Consider the following 24883-nt stretch of genomic DNA (forward strand, 5'->3'; position numbering starts at 1 on the left):
TTGCTGTGATCACGTGGGGGCGATCGCCTTGATGCGGGGAGCGAGGCGCGGGATCGTCGGATCGGGAGGGCAACAGCCAAGGGGGATTCCGTCAGCGGGGACGGCACGCTCGATCGCGTGATCTAGTGACGCGCGCGATAGTACGGCCAGGGGAGCGTGGGGGACTCCTCCACAATCGGCCGGAGGGGCGTGGGATTGAGCGAGGGAAACGCGTCTACTGGGTGAACCGATTCCATACATCTTAATGTGGACATAATGGAAATGCTTGCACACAGTTGTCTATCCCATCCGGACGTGTGCCTTACTGGGCCTGCCCAACGTACAGGCCAACAGCACCTCTACGTCTCTTCTATCTCTGAAAATTTCACTACTCTCAACTCGTGTCCGGTGTCGCAGCGTCACGGCACATACGTCTCGTCCCACTCCACCCCCGCCGCGCCCCCTTCCCTCACCGCGCACGCCCATCACCCGCCGCGCCGTGCCCTTCCCCCACCGCACTTCACCCCATCATTGGCCGTGCCACACCCCATCTCTAACGACCGAACGGGGGTGGACAACTACAGCCGAGAAGCGGCGGCGCTAGAGAAGTCGTGCCGACAGGAGCTGAGCCTAGGCAGCGGGCAGGCGCGGGAGGAGTGACGGGTCGAGATGTCCTGCAGCAGAGTTGTACGCTAGGCCGACGTCTCACACTAACCCAAGCTTACTGGCTACAACAGGTAGGTTGTGGCCGCCGGCGACACCGGGTTAGTGTGATTCAAGCCAGGAGCCCAGGACCATGTATAGCTAATGAGTAAAGTCCACTGGCAGTCCTCGAACTTGTTCGTCTATGTCATCATGTTCCCTAAACTCATATACTGACTGTTTAGGTCCTCAAACTTGTTTAGTTATGTTATCTCGGTCCCTGAACTCGCAAACCGCTCGTTTAGGTCATCAAACTTGTTTGGCTGTACATCATCTTTTGGTCCTTAAACTTGTTAAGTGGTGTTATCCCGGTCCCTAAATGTTGTAAACTTATAAATTTAATATATATTTATAGAATTTTCAAAAAATTTAAATCTAATTTTGTTAGACTCTAGGTAACACGTACTTTAAATTAGAATAAAAGAAGTCCCATGCACTGCTGAACACTCCAGTAAATTTATAGGATTTATTTACAGCACAGAACAACAAATAAAAATGTATGTGCCCATATATTTAGTTAAATAAAAACAAAAAGTATGTGTTCCCAGGAGTTTAACAAAATTGAATTTATAATTTTTGGATATTAAATTTACATCATTTAGGGACTGGAATGACACAACTGAGCAGGCTTCTGGATCTAAACGGGTGATTTGTAAGTTTAGTGACTGGGATGATAGAACCAAACAAGTTTGAAGACCTGAACAAGCGATTTGCGAGTTTAGGGTCTGAGATAACACAAATGAAAAATTTTGAAGACCTAAACGGTTAATTTAGGAGTTTAGAGACCAGAATAATATAGCCGAACAAGTTCGAGTATCACCGGTGGACTTTACTCTTAATGAATTAAGGAAAGCCTTCAATCCTCATATTTGGCGATCACGGACAGGCGAGGGAAAAATAGTCGGAGGTTTTGAGGGTCGCGAGCAGTCTGCGAAGCCGGGCAGAGCGACGCGGGGCGATGATGTATGACTTGTGCCAGGTAGCCCGCTATTTGTCGGGTGGCATTTTATAAACGAGAGTTGGGATGGGTCTGCGGGAAGTGGCATTTAGAGATAAAAAGGAGTATACGGGAAGTGTGTGAGATAGCGAAAGAGCGTTTTATTCTGTCGGGCGGAGCGGAGCGGAGCACGTCGTCCTGCTGTGTAAAGTCTCCCCTTGTATATTTTAGTTGTAGAGAGAGAGATAAAGATAGAGACTGAGATCTAGATGTGCTAGTCGAGCAACTCGGATGCATGCATGTCCTTGTACAAAATACATTATAGCTTGTATAACTATCGTACGTACGTGCAAACACTTTGCATATATCCTGATAATCATGTAGGCTCTTAATCATCATTATGATATGATTCAAGTTGTATTTAAGTGTTAAATTCAATTGAATGTATGTTCCTTCTGATTTAGTCATCACTAGAGTTTTAAATTAAATATTGATGTTCTATTGGGGGAGTAGGGATCATATTTAATTTATGGCAGTTTACTGCTATTAGGCAATATCTGAATGTGGCTCATGCATTATGGCAAGTTTATTGCGAGATTCCAGTGTCTTGAGCATTCGTAGGAAGCGGAAATTACCTTTTTGACATTAATCTGTCCTTTAGCATTGCTGCATAAAATCTCTCTTATATTTTGACTTGTTTCCATTTTGTCTGATCAAAGACTAGAGTCTTTCATTTTTTTTCAACTAATAATGTATATGGCCTACTTCTTACTTTTATAATAAATTTATTTGAAGATACAAATACTGATACTATTTTTTATATAATAACTAGTCAAATTTAAAAGAGATTGACTTCTCACCTGGGGCTTTGCCGCTCCGCTTTGGCCCTAGGTGCTAGGGCTGACCAGTGGCCAGTAGGCAGACAGGGGATGGGCGGACGCCGCCGGTGGAGGCGCGGAGCGCCCAACATGGGGCGCGGCAGCGCCGGCAGCCAGGAGACTGGCCACGCCCACCAGGCCTACTGCCTGCAGTGTGTGTTCAGGGGTGGATCTACAGGGGGCTCCAGCCCCCCTACAGCTGGTGCATCAATAGAAATATGGAGAGAGTGAGGGAGAAGAAGAGGTGGAGGAAAGAAGAAAAATTAAGAGAGAGAGGAAGAAGAAGAGATCAGCCATCCTTCAATCCTGTTCTGCATCCGCCACTGTGTGTGTTTGGTGAGGGATTTAGTTAGTTACCGATTTGGATTTTGGATTTAGGAATTTGAATGTGTGCTTGTGATTTTTATTTAATAGTGTGCATATATTTTTTGTGTAGATTACCGTTGGTTAATTAGTTTGCAAAATGAAGAAGAAATCAGTTGATTTGAAGAGTTTGTTCAGCAAAGACAAGAAAGATAGATTTCTCTCACACCATCGTAGATTATAAACTGGAACAATATTTTTCTCTCACACCAAACCAACCCATAGTAAATACGATCATTTACGACGAACCGAAAGGCTATTAGGTTCATGTCACTGCCAGTTACCGTGGGCATGGGTAGTGAGGCCCAACCTCAAGATCCGATTGTTCTATCTATTGTCCCATCTTCCACTCAAAAAAAAAATCTATTGTTCCATCTATTTTGTAAGTTTCTTTTATTAGTTTATTACTTATTAGTTTGTTTAATACTTCCATGTCTATCTTATTTATGAACAACTTGTTATTTCGTTATTTTTGTGACTTTAATTATGGTAAAATACTACTATGAACTGTATTTGAAACTTATTATGCTGCTATGCATTGGATTTTTTTTCCAGAATTGGGAAACTCAAGTTCAGAATCCTCGATCCGCCTCTGTACACCAGAGACGAGATTGACGAAGAGTATGAATCCAAGATGAAATGACCCTCTACTCTTTAGCGGTGTGAGAGGCTCTTGTTGTAGCGGCCACCCAGCACATGATAAGGATGGCAACGGGATGTACCCGTCGGGTATCGTCGGAACGTTCTCTTTTCCGCTACAGAAAATTTATCCCGTCCCCGTTAACTGTCTCGGGTATAGATTCTTGCCCATCCCCGTACCCGTCGGGCATCGGTCGGGTAACAGATACCCGACGGGTAGTGCATACCCGATAAACAAGGACACTTGGGGTCGCAGCTTTGCAATCGGAGACGTTTCTTCTTCACTCGGATATAAGTGTCGGAGTCTCGGAGATGCTGAGGAGAAGGAGCGAGGTTGCGAAGAGAACGAGCAAAGATGACAGAGAGACCGAACTGAGGAAGCGAGGGGCACGAGCGCTCGTGAGGCAGGCGTGCTTGTGCTGCTGACGGGGATGATGAGGAAAAATTGAACTAAGGTTCCTAGAACACACAAACTATATATATGATTGTTCAGATTTAGATCAAAATACCTATATTGAGCTTCTTTAGGCCTAATATTCGCATGACAGCTCAAATAGTCAGGTTCCCCAACGGGTAACGAGAACGGGTAAACAGAGAACGTTCCTATACCCGCTATACCCGTCGGGGATGGATTCTTACCCATTTAGATGCCCGCGGGTAAAGATATGATCCCATCTCCGTTCCCTAATGAATTAAATATCCGTCGGGTATTGGATATCGGGCCGTTGCCATCTTTAGACATGACATTGGTCGTTTCCTTTGCCCGATAGTCGTAGCAGTAGCAGTTTCCTTGTTTTTCTTCTTCTCTGCAGTGTGTGGTGTGTTATGTTTTTATTTGTAAAGGTTGGGTTTTTTTTCTCCCCTTCTAATAGATTTGCTCAGCAATTCTCTAGCTGAGTTTTTGAAAAAAAATGTTCACCCTTAATCTATTTTTCCTAACTAGATATTACAATTCCCTGACACCGTAAAATTTCTCAAAAAGAAAAGTAGGTAAGACCAAATTCTATCGTAAGCAATTAAGTATGTACTCCATTCCAATTATAAAGAGATTTTGGCCTTTTTAGACATGGTTTTCATTATGCACTTAGATATACATTATGTCTAGATGCATATCAAAAGCAATGGAGTGAGTAGCATATAGCACTGTACCCAATTGCCAGACTCATTATCATAACAAAATCCAACCAAACAGTGTGAACTGTTGAGAACTCTTTTTATACAAGAAACCCCCTTGCAAATACAACAATACAGTCATACAACTAGAGAGGAAACTACCATCATGCCTGCCTGTGTTATTCACATAATTCATCAGCAGTTCAAGATCGTGCTAGACATCCTATCTGATGATAAGACTTCATCGATTAGTCATCAGACGATATTTATTTACCAGGCCTTGTTTAGATCACCTCCAAATTCTAAGTTTTTTCACTCTCTCTCCATCACATCAATTTTTAGTCGCTTGCATGAAGCATTAAATGTAGGTAAAAAAATAACTAATTGCACAGTTTAGTTCGAAATCACGAAATGAATCTTTTGAGCTTAGTTGGTCCATGATTGGACAATATTTACCAAATAAGACGAAAGTGCTACTATTCATCGGATTGAAATTTTTTGCAATCTAAACAAGGCCCCAGACACACAACTCACAAACACAAAAACGGCTGTACAGGAGCTTGGTTGCCACTTGACAGGAAAGAGAAGGAAAAAGGATAACTATCTAGGAACTGTTTATGTCAGATTTCGCAGAGAAATTGTCCACAAAAGATCTGCATCAGATTCTACAGTTACCTTCTCCGACTGCACAATGTTGGATGTGCTTATCATGCTCCCAAATCTCATCTTTGATTCACCTGGAAGCGGGGAAAAGAATCAATACTACCTTTGATCTTAGTGGTCCAAATATAAATGAAACAAAACAAAAATCCTACTCTGTTCATGTACATCCCCCATGAAAACTGAGAGGGAAACTGATCATTACGGAATTAGATGCTTATGTAAATGTCAGCAAAGAGTATTCAATTTTGCACTAGATTAATATTTCATGAATAAACTTGATTTATATGTACTTTATTTTATTTCGTCCATTAAATCTTCAGTGTTTCCACACAATCTACATTAATTTGTTTTGTTAGATAAGTCCAGTAATCCGTGCAGTTCAATCCAGAACTTCCACAAGTTTATGACCAACAGAGCAAAAAGAAATTTACTTAGATTCCATTTCAGGCCAGTAGTTGTGGTGCTTGTTGATGGTGCTCCAACAGGAAAAAGCCCACAATGGGGTCCTTCAACAGACGACTCAATATAGAGCTCATGGTGATGTGTTCTCGGAAGAAGTCGAATCAAGCAATCATCTGATAGGAGGACAATCCTCATGTCCGAAAACAGATACAGAACATTAATATTTGCCGCCTCATGATCAAACCTTCCACCTAGTGCTCCAGTAACAAGCACACAGAGCTACAGTATTTGATGGGAAAAGTAAGTTCCATTGCCAATGAATTTTGTACAGATGTGAGTCTAATATTGATAGAAAATATCAACAAGTAGGAAAAAGAAACAAGAGAAGTATCAAGACCAAATAATGCGATTGCTACTTACATTGGGTTTTTCATGATCAGGCGTACGATGATGGATACGAGAAATACATTTGTGTAGATCTGTTGTCTCCTGGTTATGTGTCTTATCAGAAATTTTGGATCCCTGAAAATAGAAGTTTACCAAAACCATGACATCCTGATAACATTTACAGTATAATTCATCAACTGGTAATAGATTCAAATTCTACACAGAACGACATGTGAATACTTGATCGTAAAATTTAGATGCCAAAGTATATAGTCAATAACTGACCAATAGCCAGCCAAGTACTTCAATGAATGAATAAAGTTTGTGTGCAGTATTGTTCAACATTTAGTAAAATCAAAAGTCTAGTCAAGTTCACCTTAAAAGTTCAGTTGATTGTTAAACACTTCAGGGAAAGTTCATATGTATAGAAACTAGAGTAATACAAAGAAAGGCCATGCTTTTGTTAATGCAGTATTTTATTATTTCAAACAGACATTTAGCAGCTCATTTCAGTTCAAGTATGCAATATATAGAAGCATAAAATCATTTATTTGTTCAGCTTTGCCAAGCTCTTAACCAAATTATTGGCTAATCGATTGGCAGGTCAATTAAACCAAGTGGTATCTCCTAATCAAAGTGCCTTCATCAAAGGGCGCTTCATACAAGATAATTTCATGTTAGTGCAGCAGATGGCGCGATTTCTGCATCAACAAAAACAGCCCCGTATTTTACTGAAACTTGACATTTCAAAGGCTTTTGATTCGGTCGCTTGGCCCTTCTTACTTGAGGTCATGCAACACTTGGGTTTCGGACAAATATGGAGGGACATCATCAGTGGACTGCTATGCTCTTCCTCTACTCAAGTGCTTTTGAATGGGATCCCCGGTGAGCGAATATCTCATTGGCGAGGATTGAGACAAGGTGACCCCCTATCTCCAATGTTATTCATTTTGGTCATGGATGTGCTGGGGCATATGATTTCAAAAGCAGCTGAGCTAGGCTTGCTGCAACCATTATCAAGATGTGCTTTGCAACATCACATCTCAATGTATGCGGATGATGTGGTTTTATTTCTTCATCCAAATGCCGCTGATATTGCTGTCACTATGGACATCCTTCAGCTGTTTGGTGCAACATCTGGGCTCAAGACTAATCTACAAAAAAGTAACGTACTTCCTATCAGATGTGGTGAACAAGAGATTGAGGTTGTGCAACAGCAACTCCCTTGTGCATTATCTGATTTTCCATGCAAATATCTGGGTTTACCCCTCTCATTGTGAAGATTAACAAAAGAGCATGTTCAGGTCATCATTGACCGAATAGCTGATCAACTACCGGGATGGAAAGCGGACTTGTTGACACGAGCTGGGAGGCGAATCCGTGCAGTTTGTTCTTACTGCGATGCTCATTTATCTTTTGATGGCCATATTGATTTGCCTCAATGGGCCAATAAAGCGATTGACAAAATCCGAAGAAGCTATCTGTGGAGAGGGCGCAAGGAACCACGTAGAGGGCATTGTCTTGTGGCATGGGAGATAGCTTGCTCTCCAACTGAACTGGGTGGGTTGGGCATTTCCAATCTCAGAAATCTTGGCTGGGCGTTATGCGCAAGATGGCTCTGATTACAGAAAAAGGAGCCACACCGCCCTTGGTTTGCACTGTCTATACAGGTACCTTTTCAGGTTCAGAAGCTTTGTTCAATGGCAATTATTTCAGATGTTGGCAATGGTGAGAATACTTTGTTCTGGACTGATAGGTGGCTTCATGGGCATTGCATTAAGGATCTTGCGCCTCGACTCTTTGCTGTGATTCCGCAGAGAAAGAGAAAGTTGCGTACTGTGCAGCACGCTCTAACCAACCGGACTTGGGTCTCAGACATCCAAGGTGCTCTCACAGTGGATCATCATGGAGTATTTTCAGCTCTGGGACCTCCTCTATGATTTTGAGTTACAACCTGAGGTGGAGGACTCTCACATTTGGAAATTATGAAATAGTGGACAGTACTCCGCGAAATCCGCATATGATAGCTTATTCATGGGGAAAATTCTTTTAGGCCATGGGAAAGAATTTGGAAAACTTGGGCGCCAGCTAAATGCTGATTCTTCCTATGGCTTGTAGCGCACAAGCGTTGCCGGACACCTCAGATCGGCTTGCACGACGAGGACTGCCTCATCCTGAGAAGTGTCCACTTTGTGATCAAGCAGACGAAAGCATTGATCATCTCCTAATCGAATGTGTATTTTAAAGGAAATTTTGGTACTATATATTGAGACAGGTCGGTCTCCACTCTCTAGCTCCACAGCCATCTGACACTTCATTCGATGATTGGTGGGAAAAAGCAAGTGCAGCAACTTCTGGTTTAACACAAAAAGGTTTGAACTCCCTAATAGTTCTGGGAGCATGGATAATTTGGAATCATCGCAATAGCTGCGTCTTTGATGGAGCAATTCCTAACATTGCTGAAACCTTGAAGTTGGCCGGTGATGAGCGTCGACGGTGGACAATGGCTGGGGCTCGTGGGCTATCCCACTTGACTGCCCCTGCCAAAGCTGTTAGTTGATTTGTTGTAGGTGCAGGGTCGCTTTTTCTTTCTTTACCGGCGCAAATGTATCTTATGAGATAAAGATAAGTGTGTGTGGGTGTGTGTTGTACTAAGGGTTCTTTACCCCCTATTTCTTCTTAATATAATGAAGCGCAGCTCTCCTGTGTTTTCGAGAAAAAGAAAACAGAAAGTTTGTTGACATAATAACCAAAACAAATGACATTTCCTCCAGAGTCACCAAGCCAGCATCCATTCTGAGCTCTGACTATAGTCAGATAGGACCACGCAGAGGATCCTAAGGTGTACATAACGATAAAACAAGCTTCCATTCATAGGATTTCAAATTTCTGTAGTTAATATAGCAATTTGATTGAAGAGCCAGTCATTGACAGTGACCAATGGGCTCCTTGAGAAGTTAAGGATTAGTATTTTGTTTTCAAATAAGATGCCATCCACATTAGTCAATTGCCTGGTGCAAAGTTGATTTTAATTCTTTTTGCTGTCCATGAGTACAACAACAACAACAAAGTCTTTAAGTCCCAAACAAGTTAGAGTAGGCTAGAGTTGAAACCCAGCAGAAGCAATCAAGGTTCAGGCACGTGAATAGCTGTTCTCCAAGCACTCCTATCTAAGGCTAAGTCTTTGGGTATATTCCATCCTTTCAAGTCTCCTTTTATTGCCTCTACCCAAGTCCACTTCGGTCTTCCTCTGCCTCTCTTCACGTTACTATCCTGGCTTAGGATTCCACTACGCACCGGTGCCTCTGGAGGTCTCCGTTGGACATGTCCAAACCATCTCAACCGGTGTTGGACAAGCTTTTCTTCAATTGGTGCTACCCCTAATCTATCACGTATATCATCGTTCCGAACTCAATCCCTTCTTATATGACCGTAAATCCAACGCAACATACATATTTCCACGACACTTATCTGTTGAACATGTCGTCTTTTCGTAGGCCAATATTATGCACCATACAACATAGCAGGTCTAAGCGCCATCCTATAAAACTTGCCTTTTAGCTTCTGTGGTACCCTTTTGTCACATAGGACACTAGATGATTGGCGCCACTTCATCCACCCTGCTTTGATTCTATGGCTAACGTCTTCATCAATATCCTCGTCTCTCTATAGCATTGATCCTAAATATCGAAAGGTATCTTTTCTAGGCACTACTTGACCTTCCAAACAAATATCTTCCTCCTCCCGAGTAGTAGTGCCGAAGTCATATCTCATATACTCAATTTTAGTTCTACTAAGTCTAAAACCTTTGGACTCCAAAGTCTCCCACCATAACTCCAGTTTCTGATTCACTCATGTCCGGCTTTCATCAACTAGCACTACATCGTCTGCGAAAAGCATACACCAAGGGATGTCTCCTTGTATGTCCCTTGTGACCTCATCCATCACTAAGACAAACAGATAAGGGCTCAAAGCTGACTCTTGATGTAGTCATATCCTAATCGGGAAGTCATCCTTATCTCTATCACTTGTTCGAACACTAGTCACAACATTGTTGTACATGTCCTTAATGAGCCCGACGTATTTCGTTGGGACTTTATGTTTGTCCAAAGCCCACCACATAACATTCCTTGGTATTTTATCATAAGTCTTCTCCAAGTCAATAAAAACCATGTGTAGGTCCTTTTTCTTCTCCCTATATCGCTCCATAACTTGCCTTATTAAGAAAATGGCTTCCATGGTTGACCTTCTGGGCATGAAACCAAATTGGTTCATAGAGACCCACGTTATTGCTCTCAAGCGATGCTCAATAACTCTCTCCCATAGCTTCATAGTATGGCTCATCAACTTAATTCCCCGGTAATTAGTACAACTTTGAATATCCCCTTTATTCTTATAGATCGCTACCAATATACTTCTCCACTCGTCAGGCATCTTGTTCGATCGAAAAATATGGTTGAACAACTTGGTTAGCCATACTATAGCTAAGTCCCCGAGGCATCTCCACACCTCGATTGGGATACCATCCAGTCCCATCGCCTTACCTCCTTTCATCCTTTTCAACGCTTCTCTGACCTCAGATTCTGGGATTCTCCGCACAAAGCGCCTGTTGGTGTCATCAAAAGAGTCATCCAACTGAAATGTTGTGTTCGTATTCTCACTATTGAACAATTTGTCGAAATACTCTTGCCATCGATGTCAGATCTCATCCTTCTTCACCAAGAGATGCTCCTTTTCATTCTTAATGCACTTAACTTGGTTGAAATCCCTTGTCTTTCTCTCACGAACCCTAGCCATCCTATAAATGTCCTTCTCTCTTTCCTTCGTACTCAAATGATGGTAAAGATTCTCGTATGCTTTACCCTTTGCCACACTTACAGCTCGCTGTGCAGTATTCTTTGCCACCTTGTACTTCTCTATGTTGTCCACACTCCTGTCATGGTACAAGCGTCTATAGCATTCTTTCTTCTCCTTAATAGCCCTTTGGACTTCCTCGTTCCACCACCAAATATCTTTAGCCTCGCCTCCAGTTTCTTTGGTTACTCCACACATCTCTGAAGCCACCTTCTGAATGTTAGTTGTCATCTTCTCCCACATGTTGTTTATGTCCTCTTCTTCCTTCCAAGAGCCCTCTTTGATAACCTTTTCCCTGAATACCTCTGACGTCTCCCCTTTCAGTTTCCACCACTTTGTTCTTTCAATCTTAGCTTGTTTATCCCTACGGGCACGTGTAACACCCTAGGTGTTTGGCTCCCACAAAATTGCATTTCATTTCATAAACATGTGCATCATCTATCTCATCATGCCATTGTTACTGAAACATGTATATGCAACATTCTCAATTATGTTTATTTCATACTTGATTGCTTGTGAATGGTAGTTAGTGCAACATGTGAATGCAACATGAGTTTCTCATACCTTGAAATATGGCAACATGGTAAGTGTAATATGACAAGTTTAAAATTGCAACAAAGTCATGAAACATGTGAAACATGGATTTGCAACATTAGGGTAATTTGAGTGTTTTGTTGTTTTATCACATGTGATACTTAGAAGTTGGTGTAGCACTTGTGTAGAGTGGTTAATTATGGTCTAATACACCTTAACTACACTTAAGGTAATTGATGGGACATTGTTCATGTGGACCAAAATGACTAAATTGCCCTCTAGGTGGAGGTTTGACTTTAGGATGACCTATAGAGTGACTCTGTTTGACTGATTAAAAAGTCCAACCTAGAGACCTTGCATGGATGTGCATCCTTTACCAAAGTTGTAGCCAATTTATCAAGGAACAAAAGTCTCAATATGACCATCTCATGAAAATGGCTAGAACATGTTCAAACAGGGCCCACAAGTCAGGTTTCCCTGCTGATTTCAGACTTAGAAAATTTTTTCAGTCAAGTCCTGACTTACAGTTTCATGAGCCCCTCTTTGTGACCTTGTATCTCCCAATCCAGACTGAATTAGCCCAAGCCCCAATTGACAATGTTGTAGTACTATTGTAGCTCTACAAATTTGCTGTTACTACCTACCACTAACTCGGGCTAGATTACGAGCTATGAGGCGATGAAATGGCGCTGCTAGTCGTGCCACCGGACCCCGATTCAGTCGTTTCAGAAAATGTTCAGTGAACGCCGTGGCCGACCGGTTCAGAGGTTGGCCACCGCGTGGCGTGCATGCTCAGCTAGCGCCTCCACGTCGCGCGCCCGTGCTCCCAGATGAAAGCCAAGCCAGCGCCTCGCTCACTCCCTCTTCCTCTCGCCATTTCCCTCTCTGCCGTTCTCTTCCACGCGAGCGCGGTGACCGGGAAGCCAGTGGCCGGCGCCGAGCCAAATCACCCTAAACCGAGCGCCATTGTCCGATTCCCTTGAACCACAGCACCACTGTGAGCCCCTCCACGTCCTCGACCTCACCGTAACCTCGTCCTCGCCTCAGGTAGGGCTCACCGTGAAGGCGGCTCCGCCGGGTCGCCATGTCCGCCGCCGGCCGAGCTCGCACGTGGCTGTGCCGCTCGAGCCTCTTACTGCCCCCTTTTTCCCTTGCTTTTGGTCCAGTGAGTGATGCTGATGCTCATAGGGTAGACCATTAGGGCCGTGATGCCGTCGGCTCGCCGGAGCTGGCCAACCCGCGGCCGTGCGCCGCCATGGCCGTCGTCATTCCCCCTAGCCACCGCAATTGCTGCAATCAATGGTACCCCTAGCTGCGTACGGGTGAGGTGAACCCGCTGGTACCTGTGGCCTCGCCGGAGCTGCCACCGGCGGCGAGCTACCGCCGTCGCTCTTCTTCCCTCCCATGTTTCCTCTCTGACTAGCGGGGCCCGCTTGTCAGCAGCCGCGCGCGGGCGGGAGCCGACCGTGGGCCGCGCCGTGTTTCTGGGCCGCGCTGGCGTGTGCGGGCGCGCGCGTCGCGGGCCGCAGTGTTTTTCCGGGCCGGCCCAGTAGTTGGTTAGGGTTTTCAATTTGTTTTGTTTTGTTCTTTTTCACAGATTTGAGTACAGATTCAAAAATGTATATCTCTTGGTTGGTAGATCCAAATGATGTGGTTCCAATTTTGTTGAGTTCCTGGTAATGTCTAGTTTATATTAAAAATATAATTTATGCCATGTTCTGTTATGAAAAATGGAGTTGCTAATTATCTCTTTTAATCATGTGGGAAATAGGGGTAATTATATCTTTTTCTGTGTAGCTCCAATTGGCATGAAATTTTTATGGTGTACTGCTCATATCATGAATAGCTTGTAGTTAAATTTTCATACACTTTGGACACTGTATGTAGGAGTTAGGTAATTCTCTTGTTTGCATGGATGGATCTTGTGTGAATTTTCATAATTTTTCTATAGATCCAGTAAAGGTAAAATTTGGTGAGTGCTATTCTTATGCTAGAATGATACTAGAAAAAAATGTGAAATCTATTGCTGGACACTTTTCAATAGGGTTTCCTAATTATGCTAGAAATAGACCTGCCATCTGTTATTTTTGATACAGCAAGTTCTGCTTGTCCAATTGCTTTGAAATTTTTATGGTAGTCTATGTGAAGCATGAGGTAGCTACTGTAATTTTTGTAGATTTTTCTGTATAGTTTTACTATATGTTGCTTTAATCACCTAATTAACTAAATAAATTAGAAAAGGACATTAAATAATTTATTTAGAAGTTGGCACTATACTTTCTGATGTTCCTCTGGTATGCACAACAAGTTGGTAAACTTGGTTTGGTCCAATTATGCTTTTGCATCATCACTAAATATTTAATTTAGTAAACCTGCTATTTCTGGACAGATTCTATGTTTACTTGAATTCGATTTGGTTAACGTAAGAATCATGCTTTGATGTTTATAAATGATTTGTAGAGAATTTCATAAGCTTTCCAGAATGTCCTCTTGCAAGTCATTTGAATTTGTAGAACTCTTGTTGTGATTGAATTAAGGAACTGCTCGTTTGCATATGAAACCTTAACTTTTGATTTAAGTATGCCTTTACTATTCCTAAGATTGTGGTAATGTTTCTAGATGTTAGGTCTTTAACTGAAGATGAGCATCTTTATCTTAGGTCATGCAAGTTAGGTAAGTTGATCTTGTTCTTCGTGCTAAGTTAGATACATGTTTTAAAGTGATTTGAATAGAGCTATTTTTAATCGGTAAACGAGTGTCCAGTGATGTTTTCGTTAAATACTTACTGTTATCCATTCATCATGAGCATCATGTCATTCCTTATGTATCCATGATATTTATCTTGTGCATTTGCATGCAATAGGTGTACCGGAAGGAGTGACACTGCTGGAATTCGAGGAACCAAGCGGGGAGCAGCAGCAGCCAACACCGGAGGTTCAGGAGGTGCAGCCCTCAGGAGAAGTGCCAGACGAGGTCGCCGTTGAGTGCTCGGATCACCGTCCGTGCAACTTTGTAAAAAGCAAGCCCCGGAACATATTAAGCCTCCTAATTTTCGAAATGCAATTAAAATATTATTGTTACATATATATATTGTTGCATTAAGTTTAGATGTTGGATGCAAACACTTGCTGCATTGGTTATCCAATCCTTGTCCAGATATTGATACCCTGAATCCTATGTAGCTCAGGCTCGTGTAGTGCTTAGCCCTGCTTAAATGCGGTAGAAGTCAGGTGATTTCCTGTCACCTGTGAGCTTTAGGGGTATACATATGGCACGGTTGGCTATATTTGCTATCGTGGAAAAGAACCTGTCTTAATTTGAATTGAAGACCGGGCGGAGGCTTACCGGTTTGCAGTGACTCCGTCTGTGTCGCTTAAGGACCCAATCTTGAAGCCTTTCCTGTTCATGTTGAACGCATGCCTCTCTCTTAGTTGGCCGGGTCTGGAGACCGACCACGACGCTGAGTAACTCACCTCAGGCCGGGAGTCGATAAGTATAAAGTACGCCTCGGAAGGGAGCCGTAGGCGTGAGTCCAAGGGCAGATGATTTAAAAGTCCTGATCGTCCTGGCAGAAGGGTAATCCCTGAGAGTGCTGGCGCTGATCGAACCCGCGAATTTGGTTCCTGAGTTGTCCCAAAGGTGACCCACGGCTACCCTTGCAAAGTATGCCAGGGTGAGAGTTAGGAATACCCCTCAGCTGAGTTGTAATTCGATTCGAGTCGCCGTCTCTCACCGGTTAGTGAGAACTTGACGGGCTTATCTCCAAAGTAGATACACTAAATAACATAATGGTTCAGGAATGATGGTATGATGATGACAGCCTTATTATACCTGCTATAGTTAATAATGTTTGCTTCTAATGAGTGCTCTAGTACAGGTGCTAATCTAGTGGACAGGTAAATGATGATAAACTTGAGGCTAAGTTTAAATTGTCACTATATTCATAAGCTCTTTTATACAACTGTGTCAAGCTAGCCCACCTCATAAGCCTTGCATGACCCTTGGTGTCCTTTATTTCTGGTTTTGACGGATAAGTCTAGCTGAGTACCTTCTCGTACTCAGGGTTTATTTCCCACCTGTTGCAGATGACCAGTTCTACTTTGGTTGCTGCAAGTATTGCCTTCTCCCAGCTGGGGATGAAGACTAGACCGTTGGACGCGGTCTCTCCTAGTTCTCGTACCTGAAGATGCTTTTGGTGGGACATGACTAAGATCTGGCAATGTATTTGAAACTATGAAGTTATGTACTAAACTATGTTGCTTCCGCAAATTTGAACTTGGTTTGTAATATTTTATTTGAACTCTGATGGATGTAATCCGGATGCCACTTGTGAAATGTTGTAATGAATGATGTGTTGTGTTGAATCACTACGGTCTTGGTTTGTATGTCGGGAGTTGTTTGAAGTCCTTCGTGATTTCCGGACTACCGGGATTATGGGAGCTTAAGTACAGGAATTTAATCACTTCGATGATTGTTTTTGTACTTACGTTCTTATAATTTGGTCGGTTCTGTTACCGCACGTACCTAAAAACGAAAGTCTGCCACCAAAAGCTTATGTTGAGAAACAACACACTCCCCTGGTATCACCATGCAACCCAAGCATGCTCGTTTGTCCTTTCTTCTTGCGAGGACAAAGTCAATCTGGCTAGAGTGTTGTCCGCTACTGAAGGTCACTAGATGAGATTTTCTCTTTCTAAAGAAAGTGTTGGTTATCATCAGGTCAAAAGCTACCGCGAAGTCCAGAACTTTCTCCCCCTTTTGATTCCTACTACCATACCCAAAACCTCTATGAACTGCCTCGAAACCTACGCTTGTAGTACCTACATGCCCATTAAGATCTCCTCCTATAAAAAACTTCTCACTACTAGGTACAGCTCTAATCAGGCCATCTAAGTCTTCCCAGAACTGTCTCTTAGCACTCTTGTCGAGGCCTACTGGTGGGCATACGCACTAATTACGTTCAAGACCATATCACCAACGACAAGCTTGACTAAGATAATCATATCTCCTTGCCTTCTCACTCTCACCACACCATTCTTGAGGCTCTTATCAATCAAAACTCCTACTCCTTTTCTATTCGCCGCTGCCCTTGAGTACAATGGTGCATTAAAAGGTGTTAGGATAAGTGATAGTACTACTGCATGTGTAATTCTTACGGGAGTTACAACTAACTTAACATCCAGTATGAACTGATTGCAATGCAGAAACCTGACTAGGATGATCAGGTAAACACAGGCACAGTCCTGGGGGCGGGCGAGAGGGGTGGCCGCCCCAGGCCCCTGAGCTGTCAGGCCCCCCAGTATGTATACGGTATTCGATTGTCCATTATGACTGCATGCATGCCCGTAACCCGGCGCCTCCCGCAGACTTTTGCATGCTCACAGTATTTGGAATAAAAGTGACTGCATGCAGGCATGTATTTTTGGAATAAAAGCCTGAGAGAAACAAGGCATCCCTAGTAACAGTATGCTTTGCCCTAGTTTTCAATTACTAAATATATTTTAAAAATTTCAGCACACGTCTTCTATACACGATGCTGTTAGTATGTAGAAAATACAAAGAGGGAAACAAGTGATCACACAAAGGCAGTGTTTTTAGATCGGACGACTAATCGCGATTAGTCGTCCTTATCGTAACCAGGTGCTCGATAAGGGCCCTAGATTAGTTTAGACCGATTAGAAAACTTATCGTCCGATCAGACTAGCCAGACGACTAGTTCGGGGGAGGGAGAATTTGGCCCAGCTAAAGAATTCGGCCCACCTGGCTGCTGGCCCATTAGGGTAAGAAGAAGAGGAGTGACCTAGTGGGAGTTGCATCCGCATTTCCAGCTCCCGCTGCTCTCTCACAGCCGCTGCTTTCTCTGCTCCCGCTGCTCTCTCTCGCAGCCGGCGGCGGCCTGCCTCTGGATCTCCCTCGCCGGCGTCCGCAGCTCCGTCCGCGCCCCTCGCCGGTGTCCGCAGCTCCGCCCGCGCCTCTCGCCGGCGTCCGCAGCTCCGCCCGCGCCTCTCACTGGCGTCCGCAGCTCCGCCCGCGCCTCTCGCCGGCGTCCGCTCCTATCTCCTCCCCTGCCGGGACCCACTAGATCCGCCCGCCTCTGAGGCTCCTTCCTCGACGCCTGGAAGACGGACACGGGAGGCCTCAAGCATCAAGATGAGCCACTATGATACAGGTAAGTGGCCAAATCAGCAAGCAGCAGTTACAGGTAAGTGGCCAAATCACCATGATAATGATTCATTGCAAACATGATTACATGCCAAACTGTGCTTGGTTGCTTGCCTCTAACATTTACCTATTTATTATGGCCATGTTTACATATATTTACATCATATATATAGTATATACATGGTCGATCAGGCCATCTAGGCACAAGGACGACTAAATGTCCGACTAGCCAATTAGACCGATTAGGACCGACTAATCGACCCTTATCGACGACTAATCGCGATTAGTCGTCTGATCGGTGGTCATACGACTAACCTTGATAATACGATCTGAAAACATTGCACAAAGGACGCATCTGATTTAAAAAAAAATAATAATATGAACATAGGGGAAATATAGATGAATCAGTAATTATTGCGCGTAGGAGCAAACAAATACTACTAATCCCGATAGCAAGGCCTTACAGTAGACAATAATTTGGACATCGATGAGGATGATAACCAGTACTGTGACAAGATAATTTTTTAAAAAGTATATGGTGCAAGGAGAATAGGTAATGCATGCTAGATAACTACTTTTAGCTTAGCATCCAAACTAATACAAGCGATAACAGATGTACATATGTTCTAAGGGGCCTCAATTTTTAGTCTTGCCCTGGGCCCCCAAAATCTCAGGGCCAGCCCTGGGTAAACAATGTAGAAAAAGAAAGTGCAAGTAAAAGAACCTGACTGGAGTAGAACAGTTTTACTTCAGGTCTTATAGAATCCATGTCCCCCTCAATTATTTCTGGAACATACATGGATAATAGCAATAATTATGATATTAGGTAAGATGAATCCTAAAAATTCTTGTTTCCTGTTTTGCAGGGAAGAGGAGAGAACAAGCATATATAAACAGTTTAGTATGCAAACCCTAATTAAAATGACATCAAAGGATGAAAAGCAATCATGTATGCTAGAATCAAACTAGAGTCATAACATACAAGCTTCCAGAAAATAAACACTAGTAATCAAAGTTCATTTTCTGCTCTAACCAGTTACCAGAAAATAAAGATGTAGGAAGGCACAGGCGGGGGCTGACGGCAAGCAGATGTATCAAATGCGCTCCCCCCCCCCCCCCCCCCCCCCACCCACCCAACCACACACACACACACACAATGTGCAATGGGAACGGGCACGGGGTTTAACGTTGGGAGATGGCATGAGCAAAAAACAGAGATGGTGCGACTGCCAGTAATGCTTAGGCACTTAGCATATAGATTGAAGGCTTCAAGCAAGAGCAAGAGGTATCTCCTCACATATATCCTTCTTTTCATATATTCTGCAACAACCCCCACACAGGTCGCCACCCCACCACATATTCAGCCATTCTGATTCACTGGGACAAGGGAACCTATGATATCCTTCATTTTTTCTAAATAAATGTTCAATGAGATCTAGAAAGAACTTAACCTGCCACACGATATTGGCCCACAACTTAAGCGAACCCAGTGAAACTCAATTGTTTAAGAAACAAAATCCAATATAACCATCACAACTCACCATCAAACCCATAAGATACTAATCCATGCTAGCTATTTTTGCATAAGGCACAACTATCTAGTGAAGAAACCTATTTCGGAGTAAATGGCAATCATTAGTTTTTTAACATCAATAAAAATGGCAACATATGGCAGTTCCTATTATAATAAGATCTTAAGAATGTTGAAAAATCAATAAGCACTTCAGTATGAAATGATGGAGAAAAAACTTCACTTATTTCTGGTGCTTTTTTTGTCTTCATCATTGGTCATCTGATACATCTCATCAAAAATATGATTAGCTCCTCCGTCAGCGCAGATCCTCAAGTTTGCTGTTCTACATCAAAATGCAAAGGTGTTTTAAGGATACTTTCCTACAAAAATATAAAAGGGAAAGACAAATGAGCTATGTCTAGTTACCATGATCCCAGAGTCGAGGCATGAATCGTGGAAGTTGCTGGTTTAGAACAACTAAAGCATAGTTCTTGACTGGTTTGTTGACAGGTTGATGCCGTTTCGGAAGAAGGAAACTCGAAGAATGCATTATTACATCCATACAGCGTACTGTGCGCCACAACATCTTGACCTTTGAATTTGTACCTCAATCAAGGGCAAATCTAACACTGTTTTTGCTGCCAATACCGATATACAAAAGCCAACTGTTATTGATGCCAATGCCATTATATGACAATCATTTTCTTTCTTCTGTGCAGTACTGCTCAAAAGGGTCTCTTATGTTTCCTAAAAAGGTCTGTCTTGGGATGTGGGACTCTAGGTATTAATAGGTTTTTAGTCAAGTACCAAATAAAACTGCACTGCACAATTTGATTGACTCTCAGGCAACAATAACCACATATTTTAAGCAGTAACATTTAGTTACATCTAGAAATTTCTTTCCATTATCTAAGAAAAAGAAGAAGAAAAATACGCCTATAACCCAGTTAAGAATTCAATTAGTGCAGGATTTTTCAGTGTAACAGAATGGAAGAGAGGATGGATTCTTGTAGCGCTTACTCATCTTGAGCATTATTCTTTTGTTTATTCCATCATCTAAAACAGTTGAGGCAATGTTTGCTTGCACCAAGACCTCTGTTCCCATGGCATTGATATAAATAGTTTAGTAATACAAGCTAACTATCCTGACATATACCCTGATTAGTCCATTTGCTTTCGTACTAGCAAATTCAGACTCTGGAGAACTCCTATGCAGAAACGACATCTTCATCAGAACTAACCATACTATCTTACATTCATTGATTAGAATGCCAAAATCTCCCCAAAAGGAGAACTTCCCTCCGTATTCATGTGGGGAATATTCTTTAGAACACCCAGCCAAAGAATAACCTGAAATTCTGCACCTCCCCGCCCAAATTCGACACCATATGCCTGGAACTACTCCGCAATCCCGGTGAGATCGATTTGACTCAGCAGCCGTAACCCTGGCAGGCACCAAAATCGATTCGCAAGGACTGGACTCGTCCTTCGGAACCCAGAATCGAAGAAACTCAAGGACAACAGAACTAGCCCGAGAAGGAAATGAAAGGAGAGACCTCACGTACGACATCGCAGGCAACCGTAATCGGCGCAGGAAACACAGAAGCGCATGCAGATCTCACCTGAGGACTGGCGTTACGCGCCGAAAAGGGAGGATGAGGATCAGAGCTGGCCAAGCCGCCGCTGTACAGGCAGAGACGGAGGAAGAATAAAAACGGCAAAGGTCTCCGCTGCCGTTATCACGGTGCGTCGCTTTTTCAGACAGAAGTTTGTTGTAGCCGCTCAATGTGCGGCGATGATATATTGATATGGACTGTTCTCACGGGCGCCGTCAAGCGGGACCACGCCAAAAGTTTCTAACGGGTATATACAAGGTCATCTTTAATGACAGTTTCGTTCTCAGGACATCTCGTATAATATAATAACAATATAATAAAGACAGATTGTCCTTAAAAATATTATCTATATATAGACAATATTAATTAATGGATTATTATGTCTTGAGAGTAAATTTTACTGGCGTTACTAGACTTGTTCTAGAGTTTTTATCCGGATCTTGGTATTTTCAAATTGCACATTCGACCTAAACTTGTTCTAAATTTTCATTCAAGTCTCGGTACTTTCAACTTGCACATTGAGTTCTTAAACTTGTCTCGAGTTCTCACCTAAATCCAGGTACTTTTATATTGCGCATATAACTCCCTAAAATTATCTCGAGTTCTCGTCTAGGCCGCGATACTTTTAAATTGCACATTCAGATCCCCAAAGTTGTATTATTGTATCATTATGGTCCATCCACCTACACACCGTCATCCTCACCTCCGCCACATCGCACATGCCCGCCTTACCCGCATAGCCATGTAGCGATGCACCACACTCACCTTGCTAGCCGCATCTGCCTATATTGCATCGTCAGTGTGGTACGTGTTGCATCCATGTTGCCATGCTAGGCCATGTTGTATGCCTCAGCACTGCCATGTCGCGTGCTACACTCACCCTACTCTGTTGTAGCACGACCCTACCATTATTGAGGAAGATGAGAAGGCCAGGAGAATGGGAAACTGAGTGCGAGTAGATGGCGAGAATAAGCATGAGCTCTTGCTCAACGAGGGCGATGGAGTGTTGTGGTGGTGTGGATGGTGTTGATGCATTTGCCACGAGGTGGCCCTAGTGTCATAAAGAGGTGACGCAGGTGCAGTCAAGAAGAATTAAGGAGGGCCATAGCAACGAAGGCTCGTCTATGACACGCGGTAGGGGAAACACAACAAGGGCAACCAAACAGCGAAGTAGGTCCTAGGAGGCTAGTTCTGCACATGCAACACAGTGTGTGGGGCGGGGCTAAACCACAATGGCACAATACTAGAAGTTTCAGGAGCTGAGCATGTTTTTGAAAGTACTAGGACTGGAATGATAACTTAGGACAAGTTTGGGGAGCTAAATGCAAAATTTAAAAGTATTGGGATCTAGATGAGAACTTAGGACAAGTTTAGGGAGATAAATTTACAATTAAAAGTACTGAGACCTGGATGAGAACTTGGGACAAGATTAGAAGTTGAATGTGCAATTTCAAAGTACTGGGACCTTGATGAGAACTCGAGACAAGTTCGAAGACCGCCACTAAAATTTACTCTTTATTCAACATTGCTCCATAGTGTAATTTCTAGAGCCATATTTGGTTGTTTATTTAAAATTCTCTTCGTGTATCTCCATCTCTCTATCCTAATTCTCCATGCCAGATGACACCTAGCCCCTATCCACACCTCATGACAGCCAAATGACACCTGACCCCTCCCCACTCTCTATGGCAACAAGCTTGGTCCCAATCCACGTTAGGGCCAAACGACTCCTCCCTGCCTGAGCCACTGACCGAGGTCGGCTATCCACGCTAGCATCATGAGGTCGTGTCCCTCATCTTCCACACTTGTAGTCTCTAGGCTACGTTTATCCTCCTCCACGACGGAGGCCTCATGCGACACCCTCCTCCCTTAACCCAACATATGTATACCTTCTCCTCACCCATACCGATAGCTGTGAGGTTGTGCCTCCTCCTAATAGGCAGGTAGGCCTCCTCCTCTCTCATCCCCCCCCCACGATGGAGGCCTCATGCGGCACCCTCCTCCCTTAACCCAGCATATGTATACCTTCTCCTCTCCCATATCGATAGTTGTGAGGTCATGCCTCCTCCTAATAGGTAGGTAGGTCTCCTCTCCCTTATGGCCATGCACCTCTAGTGGTTGCACCTTCTCCAGCCTTGCCTATGATGCGTGGTATGAGTAGGCCCAACCCCCCCAAGAGAAATTTATAAGTGTATTAGCTCTCGCTACATCTAGTGTCGATGTTTCGTACGTCCAACTAGTAATTGATGTATCACACGTAGTGGGTAAGAGGGGTAGCACACGGGACACAATTTTATACTAGTTTTGGTATAGGTACACTACTATAGATTGAGATACCACTGTCACCACTTTCACTGTCGTAGCGATAGAAGCAACGGTGTTATACTTCCACCATCTGTTGAACCGATAGCATGGCCTCCTAAGGAAGGAAACCGACAGTCGAGACTTCTACCAAACCATCGATGCGGCGGTGCTAGTGGGGTTGAATTGCACCATCATATGAAAAAGTGGAGCTGACTATGATACATGTTATGGTCGCTGGCCCTACACGACTATTTGGTCTACCAGCGATAAAGTTAGTGTGAGTTATTTTTCAACTACCCACAACACAGTTATATCACCATTACTTGCACTTCTCCATCTTCAAGGTTGGCCTATTTAACCTGAGTTTGGATTCACCTCTTGGGCTCAATCCACACACTCTTGAATCCACACACTCATGAGCTAATCATCTTTCTTCATCGCCTAGAGATGCATTGTCTTCCCCCTTGCACCTCTCATGGCCAAGAGGCCATGAGAGGTGTAAGATGGAGATAAAGCACCTCATAGGGATGCTAGTGTTTGGAGAAGGCCTTCAAGATTGGGTGCTTTAGATTCCATAGTCTTGCTCCCTTCGAGGATCAAGATACGAATCTGCATCCCTCGACCCTCGGAGGTAGAAAAGATTATAGAATATAAAGCACCTCATTGAGATGCAAGTGCAAGTTATGTGAGGTGCTCCTTCTCCATCCTTTGCGAGGTGCTACCGTTGAACATGAGCTTGACCTTGATGATTGCCGATCTTCTTATACATCTTGTGTTAATAAAAGATCTGTAATCATCTAGTTCTCTCTTGTTCGGAGGCTCCATACTCGATTGGGGGTGCTTCAAGTTTGTGAGGTGTCGTTCTTCAAGATTGGGTGCTTATATTCCATCTTGCAGCTCTCACGGTCAAGAAGAAGATCACATCCCTTGACCATGAGGGTTGCAAGATGGAAGGTAGAGCACCTCACTAAGGGTGAAGTTTTACGATGTGTTGCGTCATTCTTTAGATTCTATAATCTTTATACCTTGGAGAATCGAGATGCAGCTATGTTGCTTTGTATGTGCAAACCGCCGTATGATGTGGATCTATTATCATGTAGACATCAATGGAAAGTATGTAAATAAGTATTTGGGTCGATGCTTGATAGACGAGTCTCATCGGCTCAAAATAACTGACACCTACACTACTACAGATTGATTTATTACTATCGCCACTTTCACTGCCGTAGCGATAGAAGCGATGGTGTGATACTGCACCATCGGTTGGAACGTTAGCAAGGTCTCATAGGACTGAAATCAATAGTTCAGACTTCTACCATCAATGGGTTAATGATAGATGCGGCAGTGGTATTGGGGTAGCATTTCCTCTGTCGCATGAAAAGCTAGGCCGACTGGGATACGCATTTTGTTGTTAACTGAAATACGTCCAAGTCCAAATACATGGAGCCATCCGAATCAAGTTGTTAACTGAGCCGCATGAGCTACCAAAAGAAGCGTCCGAGCTATTTAAATTAGCCACGTCGAGCCATCAAGTGAGCCGGCCAAACCGTAGGCGAGCCACGCCGAGCCAACCAGCGAACCGCACGAGCCGCTGAGCGAGCCACATCGAGCCATCAACCGAGCCGCTGAGCGGCTCTGCCGAGCTCCAACCACGTCGACCATGGACCACGTTGACCACATCTCAAGCGGCTCTGCCGAGCTCCGACCATGTCGACCACGGACCACGTCGACCACGTCTCGAGCGGCTCACCGAGCTCCAACCATGTCGACCATGGACCACGTCGACCACGTCTCAAGCGGCTCTGTCGACCTTCGACCACCTCGACCACCAGACCAT

General features: G+C 43.6%; 1 protein-coding gene across 1 annotated transcript; it reads right to left on the minus strand.

Annotated features, from left to right (window-relative positions):
- Positions 1–4703: 4703 nt before the first annotated feature.
- On the minus strand, positions 4704–20676 carry LOC136449971 (thiamine pyrophosphokinase 2-like). Its single transcript, XM_066450212.1, has 6 exons — positions 19553–20676; positions 19368–19464; positions 18338–18410; positions 6097–6198; positions 5706–5955; positions 4704–5348 (listed from the first exon to the last, which is right to left on the minus strand). Exons 1-6 carry the CDS (start codon positions 19710–19712, stop codon positions 5227–5229), a joined length of 804 nt encoding a protein of 267 aa, XP_066306309.1. The 5' UTR covers positions 19713–20676; the 3' UTR covers positions 4704–5226.
- Positions 20677–24883: the final 4207 nt, after the last annotated feature.

The sequence above is a fragment of the Miscanthus floridulus genome, chromosome 5 (assembly GCF_019320115.1).
Source record: "Miscanthus floridulus cultivar M001 chromosome 5, ASM1932011v1, whole genome shotgun sequence".
Lineage (NCBI taxonomy): Eukaryota > Viridiplantae > Streptophyta > Magnoliopsida > Poales > Poaceae > Miscanthus > Miscanthus floridulus.

Coding starts and splice junctions, on each gene's coding strand:
- LOC136449971 (XM_066450212.1), bottom strand. CDS start 19,712: ATGTTGTGGCGCACAGTACGCTGTATGGATGTAATAATGCATTCTTCG. Junction 19,465..19,552: donor GCCTCGACTCTGGGATCATG/GTAACTAGACAT, acceptor GATGTAGAACAG/CAAACTTGAGGATCTGCGCT. Junction 6,199..18,337: donor AACTGTTCTACTCCAGTCAG/GTTCTTTTACTT, acceptor TTCTATTTTCAG/GGATCCAAAATTTCTGATAA.